Source organism: Miscanthus floridulus, chromosome 1, assembly GCF_019320115.1.
Source record: "Miscanthus floridulus cultivar M001 chromosome 1, ASM1932011v1, whole genome shotgun sequence".
NCBI classification, from domain to species: Eukaryota; Viridiplantae; Streptophyta; class Magnoliopsida; order Poales; family Poaceae; genus Miscanthus; species Miscanthus floridulus.
The window spans coordinates 24,454,644-24,469,556 of NC_089580.1; the positions used below are offsets into that span (position 1 = coordinate 24,454,644).

Sequence of the window (14,913 nt, forward strand, 5' to 3'; positions counted from 1 at the left end):
ATTTTTAGCCGTGGTGCAGTCAAACAGCCCACAGCTAAACCAAGCTAAATTTTAGCTGGAGGCTAAAATATACACAATCCCTTTAGCTGTTTCAACCTAGCTAAAACTAACTAAAATGCCTCAATGACCAAACTACCTCCAGCTAAAGTTTAGCTAGAGGATCCAAACACCTCTAGCTAAAGTTTAGCTAGCTAACCAGTGGAATTAATGAAGGGTAGCATGGTCAAGGTTTTCAATTAGCTAGAGGATCCAAACACCCCTAACTAAAATTTAGCTAGCTAGCTAGCTAAATTTTAGCTCTAGCAATTAGCTAGCTAAATTTTAGTTGGGGTGTATCCAAACAGGCCCTAAGTTGTCTTGTAGTAATTCTAGAGTCCTTAGTTTGTGGATACAACTATGGAATGTTTGTGAGTAGCATGACAATAACCACTTATACAATGGTATGTAAGTTATCTCATATAAGCATGGGCAAAATACCCGATACCCATTACCTATACTCGAATTACCCGAATCCGGACCCGAACTACCCAAACCCGAGGTACCGATTCTAAATTCGGATAGCGATTTTGATTACCCGAAATTAGTTTGGATAATTCAAGTAATATCCCCCGGTACCCAAACTACCCGAACTGCTTTCATTTCTTCCTCCTACTCGGGTTCTTCCTCTCCCTAACCCGCCCAATCTCTTGAATCGATGAATTTGACCTTGGATACTTGGATTTGATCCATACATCTTCGCGAGCAAGGTATCCTCTCTCCTCTTATCATTTTTCGCATTGATTTGGTATATATTGCATCTATTTTGCAACCCTAGATACGTTATTACCTAATGTTTGAAGTGATTTTTTATTTTTTGTATTATGTAATGGTAGGATGCCAAAACGTGGTAAAGCTAGTAAGCCAAGGTAATCTCTTATCATCGTGTTATATTATGTTTTCATTTATGTGCAACAAATGGAAAAACCCTAGGTTTAGAGTTTAATGTTCATTGCTTTCGGTTCTTAGAAAAAATTTGGTTCAATTGTTGTTATGGTTGGATGACCGAAAATGCCTTTGATCCATTGTCTCTGTCTAGTGATGTTCCAGTGCCCATGTGTTGGTGCGGTAATCCTTGCAAGGTAGCCAAGTCCGATGAAGAGGACACGTATAGACAGAGGTATTAGATGTGTGCCAATTTTGTGTTTGAGCCAACACTTCGTCAGCGCCGCATTAATAAGATGGTGAGAAATTGATGTTGTGTAATAATTATTTTGTGTCAAATAAAGTCTTGCATGATTTATTTGTTTTATAACAATTGTATTTGTTGCAAACCCCTCCACCTCTCTATGATTTTGAGCAGTGGATCGACACTGAGGTCAAGTCGGAAGACAACGAGTGGATGCAGAAACTGTTATGGTGGGAGGCAGAGGACAAAGAGATGATGGAGAAGAGACGAAGAGAGAAGGCTCTAGAAAAGGAGCACAAGGAAGAGGAGGAAAAGAGGCATGTTGCTGCATACAGGGAGGAGGGGGAGAGGAAGCTTGAGCGTGCGCTCTGAGCGAAGGCAGCCATGGAGTAGAATCCTGATGCCAAGAGGAAAGGAAAGTGGCCTCGTTGCACTCAGTAGTCTTCGTGACTTGCTAGTTCTATGGTTTATTCATGAACAATGTTGTCTAATCTTGAACTTTGCATTGAGTTGTCATGTAATGCAATTTAAGTATGGACGTACCTAGGGCATGTTTTACATTATTTAGTTTGTCGTCATGTACTTCAAATGTTGTTATGTTGATTAATGTGCTCTATTATTAGCCCTTTCATAGTGTTGTTGATTTCATTATTTATTGTCATAATATTGAGTTTAATATTGTATAGGTAGTGAAACGAGCTCATGTAGTGCAAATAAAACGTAACGAAGTAGTGGACTACCTAATTCAACACACACAACACATAAAATGGCATGTGATAACATGTACCAAACTAGGGTACAGAGGTCCTGGACTAAATGTAGCATGCCTTAGGTAATTGAAGCAAATAACAAGCACATGAAATAGCATGTGAGAGCATGTGCCAAACAAGGGTACATAGTTCCTTCGACTAACCCTAACATGCCTTAGGTGATTAAATAAAAAAACAAACACATGGATGTGGCCCGTTAAAAACATTGATTTGTCCTAATAATGTGGCCACACAGCAAATTGTGTTACACCTTCTCTACAGTATCCTCCCATTGTTGGTGGTGGTGGTGGCGGGGGTGGCGGTGGAGGCCCCTTGTTCCTGTGATTAGGGCAGATGCAATATGGATCATTGCAGAGTGTCTCCTGTGAACCGGCACCATTGTTGTTGTCGTCCTGTTCATCGTCCTTGCAACACGCCTCCTTTCCTCCTCTTTCTTATGCTCCTTTTCTAGAGCCTCCTCTCTGCGTCTCTTCTCCATCATCTCCTTGTCCTCTGCCTCCCACCGTAACAGTTCTGCATCCACTCCTTATCTCCTAGCTTGATCTCAATGTCGATCCACTGCTCAAAATCATAGAGCGGTGGAGGGGACTACAACAAATACAATTGTTACAAAATAAATAAATCATATAAGACTTCATTTGACACAAAATAATTATTACACAACATCAATTTCTCACCATCTTGTTAATGCGGCGCTGACGAAGTGTAGGCTCAAATGCAAAATTGGCACACATCCAATACCTTTGTCTATATGTGTCCTCTTCATCGGACTTGACTACCTTACAAGGATTACCGCACCAGCACATGGACACTAGAACACCACTAGGTAGAGGCAATGGGTCGAAGGCATTTCTAGTCATCTGGCCATAACTATAATTGAACCAAATTTGTTCTAAGAACCAAAAATAATGAACATTAAACCCTAAATCTAGGGTTTTTTTCATTTATTGCACATAAATAAAAACATAATATAACACGATGATAAGAAATTACCTTGGCTTGCTAGCTTTACCACGCTTTGACATCCTACCGTTACATAATACAAAAAATAAAAAATAACTTCAAACATTAGGTAATAATGTATCTAGGGTTGCAAAATAGACGTAATATATAACAAATCAATGCGTAAAAAATAATAAGGGGAGAGAGGATACCTTGCTCGCGAAGATGTATGGATCAAATCCAAGTATTCAAGGTCAAATTCATCGATTCAAGAGATTGGACGGGTTAGGGAGAGGAAGAACCTGAGAGCGAGGAAGAAGAAATCAAAGCAGCATCGGCAAGAGAAACTTGGCCGTGGGTTTTGAATCCATGCTCGGCGCTAAGATCCATGGCTCCGAGCTCAGCATCGAGATCCGTGGCTCCGAGGTACCGGTCACGTCAACGCCACATAGGATGCCCTGCTGTGCACAGCCAGGCACCTCGGAGCCAAGATCTATGGCGCCGAGATGTGTTACCTCGGAACCATGAGTCCCGGCGTCGACCTCAGGGTCAAAGATGAGTTTACGTCTCCCAGGAGTCAAATATAAATTTTCTTTAAAAAACCAAATTATAAAAAATTGGGTCGTGAGGTCCCGTAGCCACACCCCTACCACTTCGCCCGCTCCATTTGTAGACTACTTCTACCGCCTCTCCTCCACCGCACCCTCCACAATCCCGTCCTTCGAGTGCATGGCGGTTTTGCGACCAAGCGCTTCCTTTAGACCTTTGCAACCCCAATTTGATCTCCACCAAGGCACGACAGCTCCGCACGTGGCTCACCGATGAGTTGGGCCGCATCCATACTCCCCTCTCCCACATCAACATGTCACAGGACGACCATCGCCGGTGCTAGGGCCTAGAGCCGAAGCCAAAGCCCTGTGCCTACTCTTGCTCCCATGTCGGTGCTAGTGGAGGCAATACGAAAACGGTGCGCAGATATCATGACTTGGCTATGGAAATGGGAAAAAGTGTGGTGGATATTCCTCGTCGATGTGGAGGACCTGCAGTTGTACGACATACCAACTTTGAAGTGTGCATACCGCACGTCTGAGACGACGACTTTGGATATCTTCACCAAGCATGGATAGTGGTCGCCTAATTGAATTGTTGTTTAGACCACATCTCGTTTGTTAGTTTCGCCTTTTGACAACACACTTTTTTATAGCTAGAGGCTAAAATTGTAGTAAAGTTTGGTTATGCATAACTCGTGCAAAGATCAAAATAAATTTTTTTCTTCTAAACACATCTAAAGGTCCGTTTGGAATGCAGCAAAATTAGTTTGATTTTACAGAAAAAACGTAGGAACATGAAAAAAATCCCGCATTTTAAACCGGCCCTGACTTGGTAAATGTAGCACGTAGGTTCGAAGTGCTGAAATATCACTTAATTTTCATGTTTACAAAGCTCATTATAGTCACAAATGTTCACGCACACACAGAACTTGTGAACCCATACAAAAAACTTGTAATATATATAGAGCTTTATTAAACTTGGGTTTGATTGCTGGTGGGTTGGGGATTTGGGAGTATAAGCACCTTGGTTCATCTTCGATCTAGACAATAACTACAGTATTATCTATTTCAACTTTTAGCCAATGGCTAGGTGCTGAATTTAGCTGAAAACACTGTTCCGATTAAATTGTTGTGAGAGAAAAACGCTGTTTCAGCTGAAAAAAAGAAGAAGCCGAACAAGCCAAAACTTAAGGTTAGCCGAACGGGGCCAATATATGATACGGAGTATGTCTAACAAGTTTATAGAAATCCATGCACAGTTCAAAGTTTATGAAGCCATGAAAATTTGACCGCGCATGTATATAAGTATATTCTTCTTCTTTCCCTCTATTTTCTTTTTCAACTTGCCATTGAACTGAAATTTTTCAATGACAACATGAGCTGTTTCTGGCCCAGAACTAAATTGGGCCTCAATTGGATCAATGAAAATATATGGGCTTCAAATTACTAGGCTCCTTGAAGGGTTCAATGTGCTGGCTGGGCCTGCAGCCTGCTACACGATGCCTCGTCGTCGTCAGAGCCGACGCCGCGGGAGCGCCGGCGGCCGGACTGCGGATTCATCCACAACTAGCGAAATCTCCCGGTAGTCTGGTATCGACCCCCCTGACCCCTCTCCTGAGCACACGGCCACACGCCCCATCTCTCGCGATGGCGGCCTCTGCCGCCGCGGGGCGCACGTGGGACCCAACCGTCTCGTTGCGGCTGGGCCACCCTACGCTGGTGCTCCTCGAGCGGTGCCGCGGGACGCGGCCGTTCCAGGCCATCCTCGCCCACCTGCTCCGCCTCGGCCTCGCCTTGGAGACGTTTCCTATGAGCCGGCTCCTCCACTTCGCCACCGCCGTGTCCTCCCCGCGCCTCGCGCGCGAGGCTGAGCTCCTCTTCCACCATTTCACGCCCCGCCCCAATCTCTACATCTATAACCTCATGCTCTCCGCGGCGGCGGCGGCGGCGCGCAACTCCTCCTCGCCGCCCCAGGCGGCGGCTCTCTACCGTTCCATGCTCGCCTCGTCCGTCCTCCCCGACGAACAGACCTTCCTCGCGCTGCTGAGGTCGGTGGAACGCCTGTCCGCGGGGAGGCAGGTGCACGCCCATGTCGTCGTGAGTGGTTTGCACTCGCGCGTGTACCTGCGGAACTCGCTGATCAAGATGTACATCGACGCCGGGGATGTCGAGACGGCCGAGCTGATGTTCCGTTCTGCGCTGGTGTTGGATACCGTGTCTTGCAATATCATGCTATCCGGGTATGTGAATGAAGGGTGCAGCCTGAAGGCGCTGTGGTTTTTCCGTGATATGGCATCCAGGGGGATTGTTGTTGATCAGTATACGGCTGTTGCTCTGCTCACTTGCTGTGGGCGCCTGAAGACCGTGCTTCTTGGGAGGTCTGTTCATGGCACCATCGTGCGGAGAATGGATGCAGGAGATCATGGGTTGATTCTGGTAAATGCTCTTCTGGATATGTATGCAAAATGTGGGAGAATGAATGCAGCTAAGAGAGTCTTTGGTGAAGCTAGTGAGAAGGATGGCATTTCATGGAACACCATGGTTTCAGGTTTTGCAAATGCTGGCATGTTGGACCTCGCTAGCAGATTTTTTTCTGAGGCACCTTCCAGGGATCTAATATCCTGGAATGCGCTTCTCGCTGGATATGCTAGATACAAAGGTTTCAATGAATTGATGAAACTATTCCATGATATGCTTGCTAGTTGTGTAAATCCGGATAAGGTGACTGCTGTTACCTTGATCTCTGCGGCCGCAGGTAAGGGATCATTGAATCATGCAAAGAGTATCCACGGTTGGGTGGTGAAAGAATTTGGTCATCAGGATGCTTTTTTGGCATCGGCTCTTGTAGACATGTATTGCAAATGTGGAAATGTTAAAGTAGCTTATTATGTGTTCGAGAAAGCCTTGGACAAAGATGTTACCTTGTGGACAGCTATGATCTCTGGCCTTGCATTCAATGGCCATGGAACTGAAGCATTGGAACTATTTTGGAAGATGCAAACTGAGGCCGTAGCACCTAATGGTGTCACATTGCTTGCGGTTCTCAGTGCATGCAGTCATGCTGGCCTGCTGGATGAAGGGTGTAGGATTTTTTATGCTATGAAGCAAAGATACAGTATTGAACCAGGGATGGAACATTTTGGGTGTATGGTTGATCTCCTTGCACGGTCAGGTAGGCTGATTGATGCATTAGCTTTGGCTAGGAGGATGCCAATGAGGCCAAGTCAGTCTATATGGGGTTCCATTTTAAATGCGAGTTTGGCTGGTCAAAATACTGAAGTTGCAGAAATTGCTTCAAAAGAACTCCTTTGTCTTGACCCAGCAGAAGAAGGTGGATACGTCTTGCTTTCCAACTTGTATGCGGCTGGAGGTCACTGGAACCACAGTGATGCAGTGAGGCAGAACATGGAAAGAAAAGGAGTGAGAAAATCAGCAGGTGCTAGTAATTTTGGATGTTGATGTTGTTGCTTCAGAAGTTCAGATGCCAGGTAAGACTACCACTTATTGATTTTTTGAAATGCAAGCTTCTTTCTTCTAATGAATGGATAAAATCTTGTACATTTCATGAAAAGTTACTAGAAAAGTCGGTACGGCCTCGCCATGCCCTCCTTCTTGAATGGGCAGGACTGTAGTCTCTCTCGTTCTTTTCTGAATTGTGTCGCTGCTGGAATCAGTTGCGCCCTCGACATCTGTTGTGTGGGTGTTCACCCCTCTTGTGAAGTTTGTTCAGTCCGGTGTTTCCCGATGGAGTTTTCCTGTCCAGGTAATCTTTTAAGTCGCTAATCTGTTCTTGAGTAGGCTACATGTATATATATGCATGCGCTTGTATGTACATGTGTATCCATATACATGTACTTATCCAGGAGCCCACGATAAATTGTTTTGCACGCGTCAGTACATGTGATTGGTCAATGTGTATTATTTACCACGCATGTGATACTACAGTTAAATTCACTGCTGATTACCATGCTTGTTCAAACATAAGCTTTCTAATAAAGCTGGGCTGAGCTTTTGATCTAAAAATTACCATTCTTGTGATACCATTCAAGGGTCATGTAATCAGCTTAGACAAGTCTATCTAATGGATGAAATTTGCATTCACTTCACATGGAGGGACACTAAATTTTCTGCAACCGGAGGGGGGAAATCATGCTTATTTAGTTTTATATGTAAACCAGGATATGGCAGTTTAGAGTATAGCAAACTTGTAGTATATATATGTTAACATAGGACTATTTGTGGACCATGCTAAGGTAGAACTCTTTTTTAGAAAACATTAAAGATGTCTGTCCTTGAGCTGTTATATTTAGGGATATAGAGATAATAGATTTGTGCTAGAACTTTAATATTAAGCTGTCTCTTGATCTATATTAACAAAGGTTACAGTTACTCATAGAGAAGTCTGTAGATAAGCTCTTGGCTAATCTATCATAGTGATACTATATTTTTGCAGCAAAAGATATGTATCTGCATTATCTGCTACCTATTTACACCTAAAGATCAGTAGCTGTGTTGTCAGCAAAAGTTATGCATCTGCATTATCTTCTACCTATTTACACCAAAAGATCAGTAACCACAAGCTTGATAAATGCACGATCCAAGGTTTAGATATTGCAGGCTTAATCAAGTACTGATTTGATGGTAATCCAGACTAGTTAGATCTCTGGTAAAATTCCAAATTAATGAAGATTTGGGCTTGAGAAAGAAATCAAACACTTTCTAGCCAGGTGGAGCAATAATCCGATGGCAACCTACCATAGTCCAAATCAAACCAGATTCCCTAGTCAATTCCTAAATAAGGCGATATAAATGTATACACATACTAGGGACTTGATTGAGGTGCCAACCTATCGTCATTGCCAACGGGAATGTTGATTGGTCAAAGCTTCGTTTGTGTGGTCAGGTTTTTCATGTTGTCTAGAAGAAAGGGGTTCAGTCCTACTACAGCTCTAGGCGGCACTGCGAGAAATAAAATCTTGTGGATGCTGCTACAAGCCTATTCGGGAAGCGCCAACAAACAATGATTAAGTTTGATGGGCGGTCAACAACTTGGCTTTGCAGGCCTCAAATACCTGCAGCATTTTGTAGTCCTACCTCACAAAGATGTTTTTCTTATATATTTGATAGCTTGCACCTTACAATTCAAAATCGATGTAGTTTCATACTTTCATATGGTTAGCTTATGACTACAAATACATCATTTCAGGCCAAGAAAGCTCCATGTTTCTCCTGACTCAAGCTTTTGTGATAGACTGACTGATTGCTAGTAATTGTACATTCAAGAGCTATCTGGGACACCCTGCAAACCAGCAAGAGGTACTATATTCCATCACTTGGATCCCCCGTACTTCCTATATGGACCCCTTTTTTCTTTCTAAAAGTTCATGTTTGTTTTCGAGAAATGCCCTACCCTCTTCATCTTGTATACATGAACACAAATTTAAAAGTTGGTAGGTTATCAAATTGTTCAAACCAGATTTGACAGTTAGTTTAACTAGCAGCTTGTATGACTTATTTGCCCTCTAATTGGAAAACAAAGAAGATGGGTCTGATCAACATAGTGCTTTATTTATGTCCGTCCAGCAGACGAATTGGACGGATTAGCGTGAAATGGTCCATGTATACACAATATACAATCATTGCAAAACTTCTTGTATTTTTGCACATTGAAAGGTGGATACGTAGGTACAGTACAAGGACTCGTTACCAAACTGTCTGATGTACATGATATAGACTATATAGAAATAATAATAACCCTAGATCATACGATTGCCGTGGATTACCGTCTGTAACAACACAGCCGGATCCAATGGCCGTGAATTACTGACGACGTGTCCCAATCAATAGCTCACGGTTTGGTTGAGATTGCATGTTTTAGAGATGTGTTGTCTTGATTGGTCAAACTAGCAGTGTTCTTTTTTGGCCCAGTCGATGCGGTTTTTGCCTTGCAGGAAATTTATGCTTACTCCAGCAGTGTTTTCCCCCCTTTTTGATACCCAGGAGTTGAGGCAGAAAACTTAGTGCAGTATGCTCTACCTGGATTGAGAGGAAATCTGTGCTGCTTGTGTTAGCTGATAGCTATTCTGTTATATGTAAGTTTGAAATGTACCAGGACACTGTTTCCAATTTGGTGATCTATGATAGTTTCAATGAAGTATGCCAACATGTTCAGTGAACTCAATCATGTCCGTGGTATTATGCTAATAATAACCCTGCTTTCAACTTTCCTTCTGAAATTTGGGAATACATTTCTACAATGTTTAACAATGTAATGAATCTGCTCAAATTATGTTATCTGCATGTTCTCTTGTGAAATTTCTGGGTCCTTTATGTTTATAAGAAATAAAGTCTTTAATTAACAATGAAACTTTTTATTGTGCTTGTAACCGGAGCAATTCTCCAGCCTTGTACATTCATAGGACCTTATAGCCCTTCCACTAGTAAGTGGTAACAAGATTTGCAACTAAAGTGGTGTGTATTTGTGTTATTTCTTTTTGTCTGTTGCAGTTCCATGGCGTGAACTGAATTGCCTGTTGACCTGATGCGGTGATTATGACTGACCAAGGCACCAACCCATTCCAGCAAGGCGGCAATGCAGTGATCTGGCAATTGCAGTTTACAATCACATTTGATAATCAAACTGATTGAAGGTAATGATTTTCTTTGGCCCATTATTTTTCAGGAAAAAACATCATGCGACTAATTCTGTCTACTGAAGATTGTACCGACCCATCACCACCTATAATTTTTTTCTGGCTATGTATTTGGCTGAACTGAAGGATTATGGTCGCCAATCTTCCAGATTTTCACTCATTATCAACTGAGCAGTTCAGTGGCAATGTCTTATTCCTACCACAATCTGGAAATTAGAAATATTCAAGACAAATTAGAACACCATGGGAAGTTATGGACTGTTGACTAGTATCCTGAACATGCACACACACAAAGAAGTGTTTAGTTGAAACTTCTTCAGACATTGCATTGTCCTTGCCAAAGTCAAAGTTCTTGGGTTACCAATTCATTTTCCAAAAACTTCCATAGATTGATTCAATATATAAGCTTCGCCTGGTTCCACATCAGGATATCAGCCCCATTGGAGTAATGTAGTATCTTTTTGTGCACTTGTGTGATTCCTCAATAAAAAAATCATGATATTTGTGTTTCAATGACTTTAAGCCATAGCATATTGTTGCGGCGAATGTCTGACATACTGCAATCCTTCTCAACAAATTGTAGGTGAACATGCTATCAGCATTGGTGGTTCCTTCAGACATGGTGCCTTTCAGACGTCCAGCATGGATGATCCAGTACTTTGTGGGAGGGGAATGCGTCAAGGCATGCAGTTGATGACACAATAGAGTCCAGATGCCCTTAAACATGCACTGGAGAAGGGGCCGTTCCTATCTTTTGGGAGGCACGTGAAATATGTCAGAACCTGGACCGGAGAAGTGGAGAGTTACAAGATAGTTTTCCAGTTGTTAGCAGATTCAAAGAGGCGCCACTATAGGCTCTACTGCTTCATAAAGCTAGAGCAATTAAAAAGTTCAAATTCCCTTTTTATGAACAATAATACGTTTGTTACATGAAGACATGAGACTAAAGGAGTTTGATAAGTCCTGATGCAGTTGGAGGATTTCGAGCCATCCTTTTTTTTTGACAACAAAGCCGCCAATAAGTTGATATTGACCGATGGTTCAACCTTGTTGATCTGACATGCTTGTTGCCAGGTAATGTATCTGTACGTAATTGAGCCGTGTACAGGACAGTCAATAGCACTGGATGTAACATATGTAACATTCAATCAGACTAGGGAACCTCCAATGGTTATCTCTAAGCTTAGATGCCATGTGGAGTATATATAGAGAGAGAGGTTAAAGACCTTTGACTCTTTGAGCTAGCGGTAGCGGAAAGAGTCCTCTGTCTTGCTGATCTTGCATAGCCACTCCTCCAAGCTGGCAAGCTGGTGGTGACGGTCAGGGATGTTTTGTCCAAGGACTCAGCTGCTTCCCACCTAGTCAGCTGTCGAGGAGAAGATTAACCCGGGAAGAGTAGGTCGGATCGGTGCTTCTTATGGACGAGACTGGCACCAGAGGCAGCTGATCGATTTGAGGCTGACGATAATTGGCTGGATACAAGACGGATTTACCGTGTCTCTACAAGGTCCAGCATCGAAGGGGAGCTATACAAATTTGTGTGGCGTATAGCTACGTTTTCTTCGGCTGGCTCCTCCAGACCTCCAGGATCTCCTACAATGCAGAGCTAGTTTGCTGTGGAACAATGTGATTGATGATGACACTTGTGAGCTCTACAATGGAGCCTCTGAAACCGGGGATCATCTCGTCAGCGAACGTTGCCTTCGCCCAAAGCTTCTCGTTGCACCTTTGATGGAGGAGCTTGGAAAACTTCCCCAAGCTCAATCGCCATGCCAGACCACGTTCCAGCGCCGGTCCTCTCAACTATGGTGTTGCTTCGCTGCTGGCATTTGTGGAAACACCGCCATGCCTTCAGGGGGCTGATCGCCATGCCTGAAGAAAAGATAACAATCTATCATCTATGGATAATCCAATCTATATATTTCCTCTTCGTGTAGCCATTCGGATTTCACAATTGATGTCCAGAACCAGAATAGCCTAGTAGAGAGTGGAGTTATGCATTGGGATTTGGCAACTTAAAGATTTCATCTGTAATTTCTTATTTGATATATTCACGGTACAAAGGACATATACGGAATGTCAAATTTGACCTATTTGCATGGCATTTCATATCAAACAAGATGTGCCACTGTTTTTTCGGGTTCAGCAATTAATACTACCTCTGTGTAAAAAAAAAAAACTTAATGTTTTAGTTTTGTTCTAAGTTAAATTATCTAAAATTTAACTAAAATTATACGATATAGTTCTAATAATTATATTACCAAATAATGAAGTATTACTAGATTTGTCATGGAACATATTTTCATAGTATACCTATTTGGTGTTATAAATATTGAAAACTATTTTTATAAATTTGGTCAAACTTAAAATAGTTTGAATTAGGATAAAACTAAAACATCAATTTTTTTTGGTAAAGGACATGTAGACGTCCCTAAATTGAGAGAAGTCGATTTTTAACCATCCAATTATTATTGAAGTTTGATTTTGGCCATGGAACTCAAAAGATAGAAATCTCCGACCATCCAACTATCAAACTCATTCACATTGGGCCATCAACTGTTTTGATGAGTGGTTTTGCTAACGTGGATGACACTTGGCAGTTGGCCCCACATGTTAGCTTTCACTATTTATATCCTCTCTCTTTCCTCTGTTTCTCTATCTCGTCTCTTCCTTCTTATGTCCTCTCCTCTTGCTCCTCTTTCACGCCATTCCCCCCTGTTGTCGGCACCACATGCATTGCCACCTCCTCCGCCCTACTTCCATCGTTGAGCTATGTAGGCCAATTGAGCTCCACAAGCCCTGTCACAAGCTCTTGGCCGAATCGAGCTCCACAAGGTAGGGAGGATCCATGGCGAGACTGGCCGAACTCATGGCCAAATCTATCCGAGACCCGTGAGCTCCATCGGCGATCTCCATGGTGAAGTTGGACGTTGGCTTGGGCGGATCCACAAGCTCTACCACGAGCCGTAGTGATGAGCTGGGCCTACCATCAGCAATGGAGCTCCTCCACAACTGAAAGGATCTATGGATTGCTAGAGTTGGGTGAATAGTTTAATTTAAAAATTCTACAGAGCATAACACTTAGGCAAAAGCATTAAAAAAAAAGGAGCCCCAATAAGCACTACACTACGACCTTACAAGCCTAGGGTGAGCCAATTACACAATCCTAACGATCAAGAGAAAAGCAACTAAGGACGTGTTTGGCGCTGCTCCAGCGGCTCCGGCTCCTCACCTCCGGGTACTGTAGCGACACTGTAGCAGGAGCCGTTTCGGAAATCGAGGCGCAAAATGAACTGAAAAGAAGCCGAAAAGAGGAGGAGCCGGCGAAGCCACGATTTCGAGCTCCGCCGGCTCCGTGCTACAGTGCATGAACAGTCCCCGGAGCCGGAGCCCCCGGAGCTCCTCCAAAGGGGTCCTAAGGCACTAGGAAATGTAAAGCGAGCTAGGCAAACACCCCAAGATGACAATCCTAAAAACTTTACACTACGAATTGTAGAGCACAAAGTAAAGCGCAAATGTAGAGTGAGCAAACTACACAAAGACGATGACACGAGATATATACATGTTGTTAGATGACTTGCCGGTCACCTTCGTCCATGTTGAGGCAAGCTCAAGGATCGTCGACTCTGTATCAAGACTTAATCCCATAATGTTTGTGGATTTCTTGTGCTTCCAAGGATCCATGAATGGACATACGCTGAGTGGTCTGGATGCACCGTTCATGCAATCGAGATGTCAAGTAGCTGAGAGAACATTTTTATTGTCACATTCGGCTCCCAGATAATGAGTTCTTTGTGCTAGTCAGCCTCACAAATTCCTGGCATCCACAGATAGTCATTTCTATTATTTTTATCATTCTAAGAAGTCCGACGTGGCTTTCTAGATACTCTGTGGTCTTAGGTAGTTTTGGTCCGTTTGACGTCCTCAACCGATTTTCATATTTTCATATTTCTACCAGGTCTCGTGAGCTATAGCTCATGAATTTCATGCGTTTTCTAGGGTCTGGAGAACAATCAGGAGCTATGTGGTGTGGATGCATTGTTCATGCAACCAAAACCAAGATGACGAGCAGCTGATATAATATTTTTATAAGTTTTGGCTCTCGAATAATAACTACTAGGGTTTTTATTGTCCTATTCACTTGGCTGATAAGTCATGACTGAAAATACTGTTAACTAATTTGTTGTGAGAGAAAAATACTATTCATTGACTGAAAAAGTATGGCTTATAAGTCAAGCGAACAGGGCGTATACCCATATTTCTAACATCCTAGTATTACTTTCTTCGCTCTGTTCATTTAGGCTTGTTTGGCTTATAAGCCGTATTTTTTCAGCCAACGAACAATATTTTTCTCTTACATTAAATCAGCCAACAATATTTTCAGTCATGACTTATCAGCCAAACAAATCCAAACGAATAGGGTGCTTGTCATTTGAGCATGACTTTTTAGGCACTATTAGTTCTCAGGTGCTTTTGGGTTGTCCTGCGCTTCGCGGCTATTTTTATATTTCTACCACGTTTTGTGAGGTTATAGCTCATAGATTTCGAGTGTTATCGCTGTAGAAACGGTGGAGGTGCTATTTGGCTTGAATGCACCGTTTCATACAACAAAGATGTCGAGTGAGTGGTACAATTTTTCTAAGATAGTTCTGACTCGTGGAGAACAAATTTTTTTGAACTTTCTGTCCGTACTCCGTCGGCCTCTCGAAGATTTGGAATTTGGATCAGAAATGTCTAGGGTTCGCGGTGGGAAAAAAATTCTGTGCATACTGTATTCGTAACCCCGCCAGACATACATGGCATGAATGCCTGAGAAGTGTCAGACTTCAATG

At 42.7% G+C, this 14,913-nt stretch overlaps 1 protein-coding gene across 6 annotated transcripts; it reads left to right on the forward strand.

Annotated features, from left to right (window-relative positions):
- Positions 1-4,918: 4,918 nt before the first annotated feature.
- On the forward strand, positions 4,919-11,062 carry LOC136460012 (pentatricopeptide repeat-containing protein At3g04750, mitochondrial-like). Of its 6 annotated transcripts, XM_066459942.1 has the most exons (6): positions 4,919-6,916; positions 7,001-7,191; positions 8,635-8,744; positions 9,429-9,520; positions 9,936-10,078; positions 10,665-11,062. In XM_066459942.1, the coding sequence occupies exon 1, from the start codon at positions 5,076-5,078 to the stop codon at positions 6,885-6,887; it is 1,812 nt and encodes a 603-aa protein (XP_066316039.1). In that variant the 5' UTR covers positions 4,919-5,075; the 3' UTR covers positions 6,888-6,916; positions 7,001-7,191; positions 8,635-8,744; positions 9,429-9,520; positions 9,936-10,078; positions 10,665-11,062. The 6 variants fall into 6 exon arrangements, with proteins under 6 accessions (XP_066316039.1, XP_066315981.1, XP_066316077.1 ...); XM_066459884.1 differs by lacking the exon at positions 9,429-9,520; XM_066459980.1 differs by lacking the exon at positions 9,429-9,520 and having other exon boundaries at positions 7,053-7,191.
- The last annotated feature ends 3,851 nt before the right edge of the window (positions 11,063-14,913 follow it).

What these genes read in the sequence shown, in the direction of transcription:
- LOC136460012 (XM_066459942.1), top strand. Translation starts at nt 5,076, where the DNA reads ATGGCGGCCTCTGCCGCCGCGGGGCGCACGTGGGACCCAACCGTCTCG.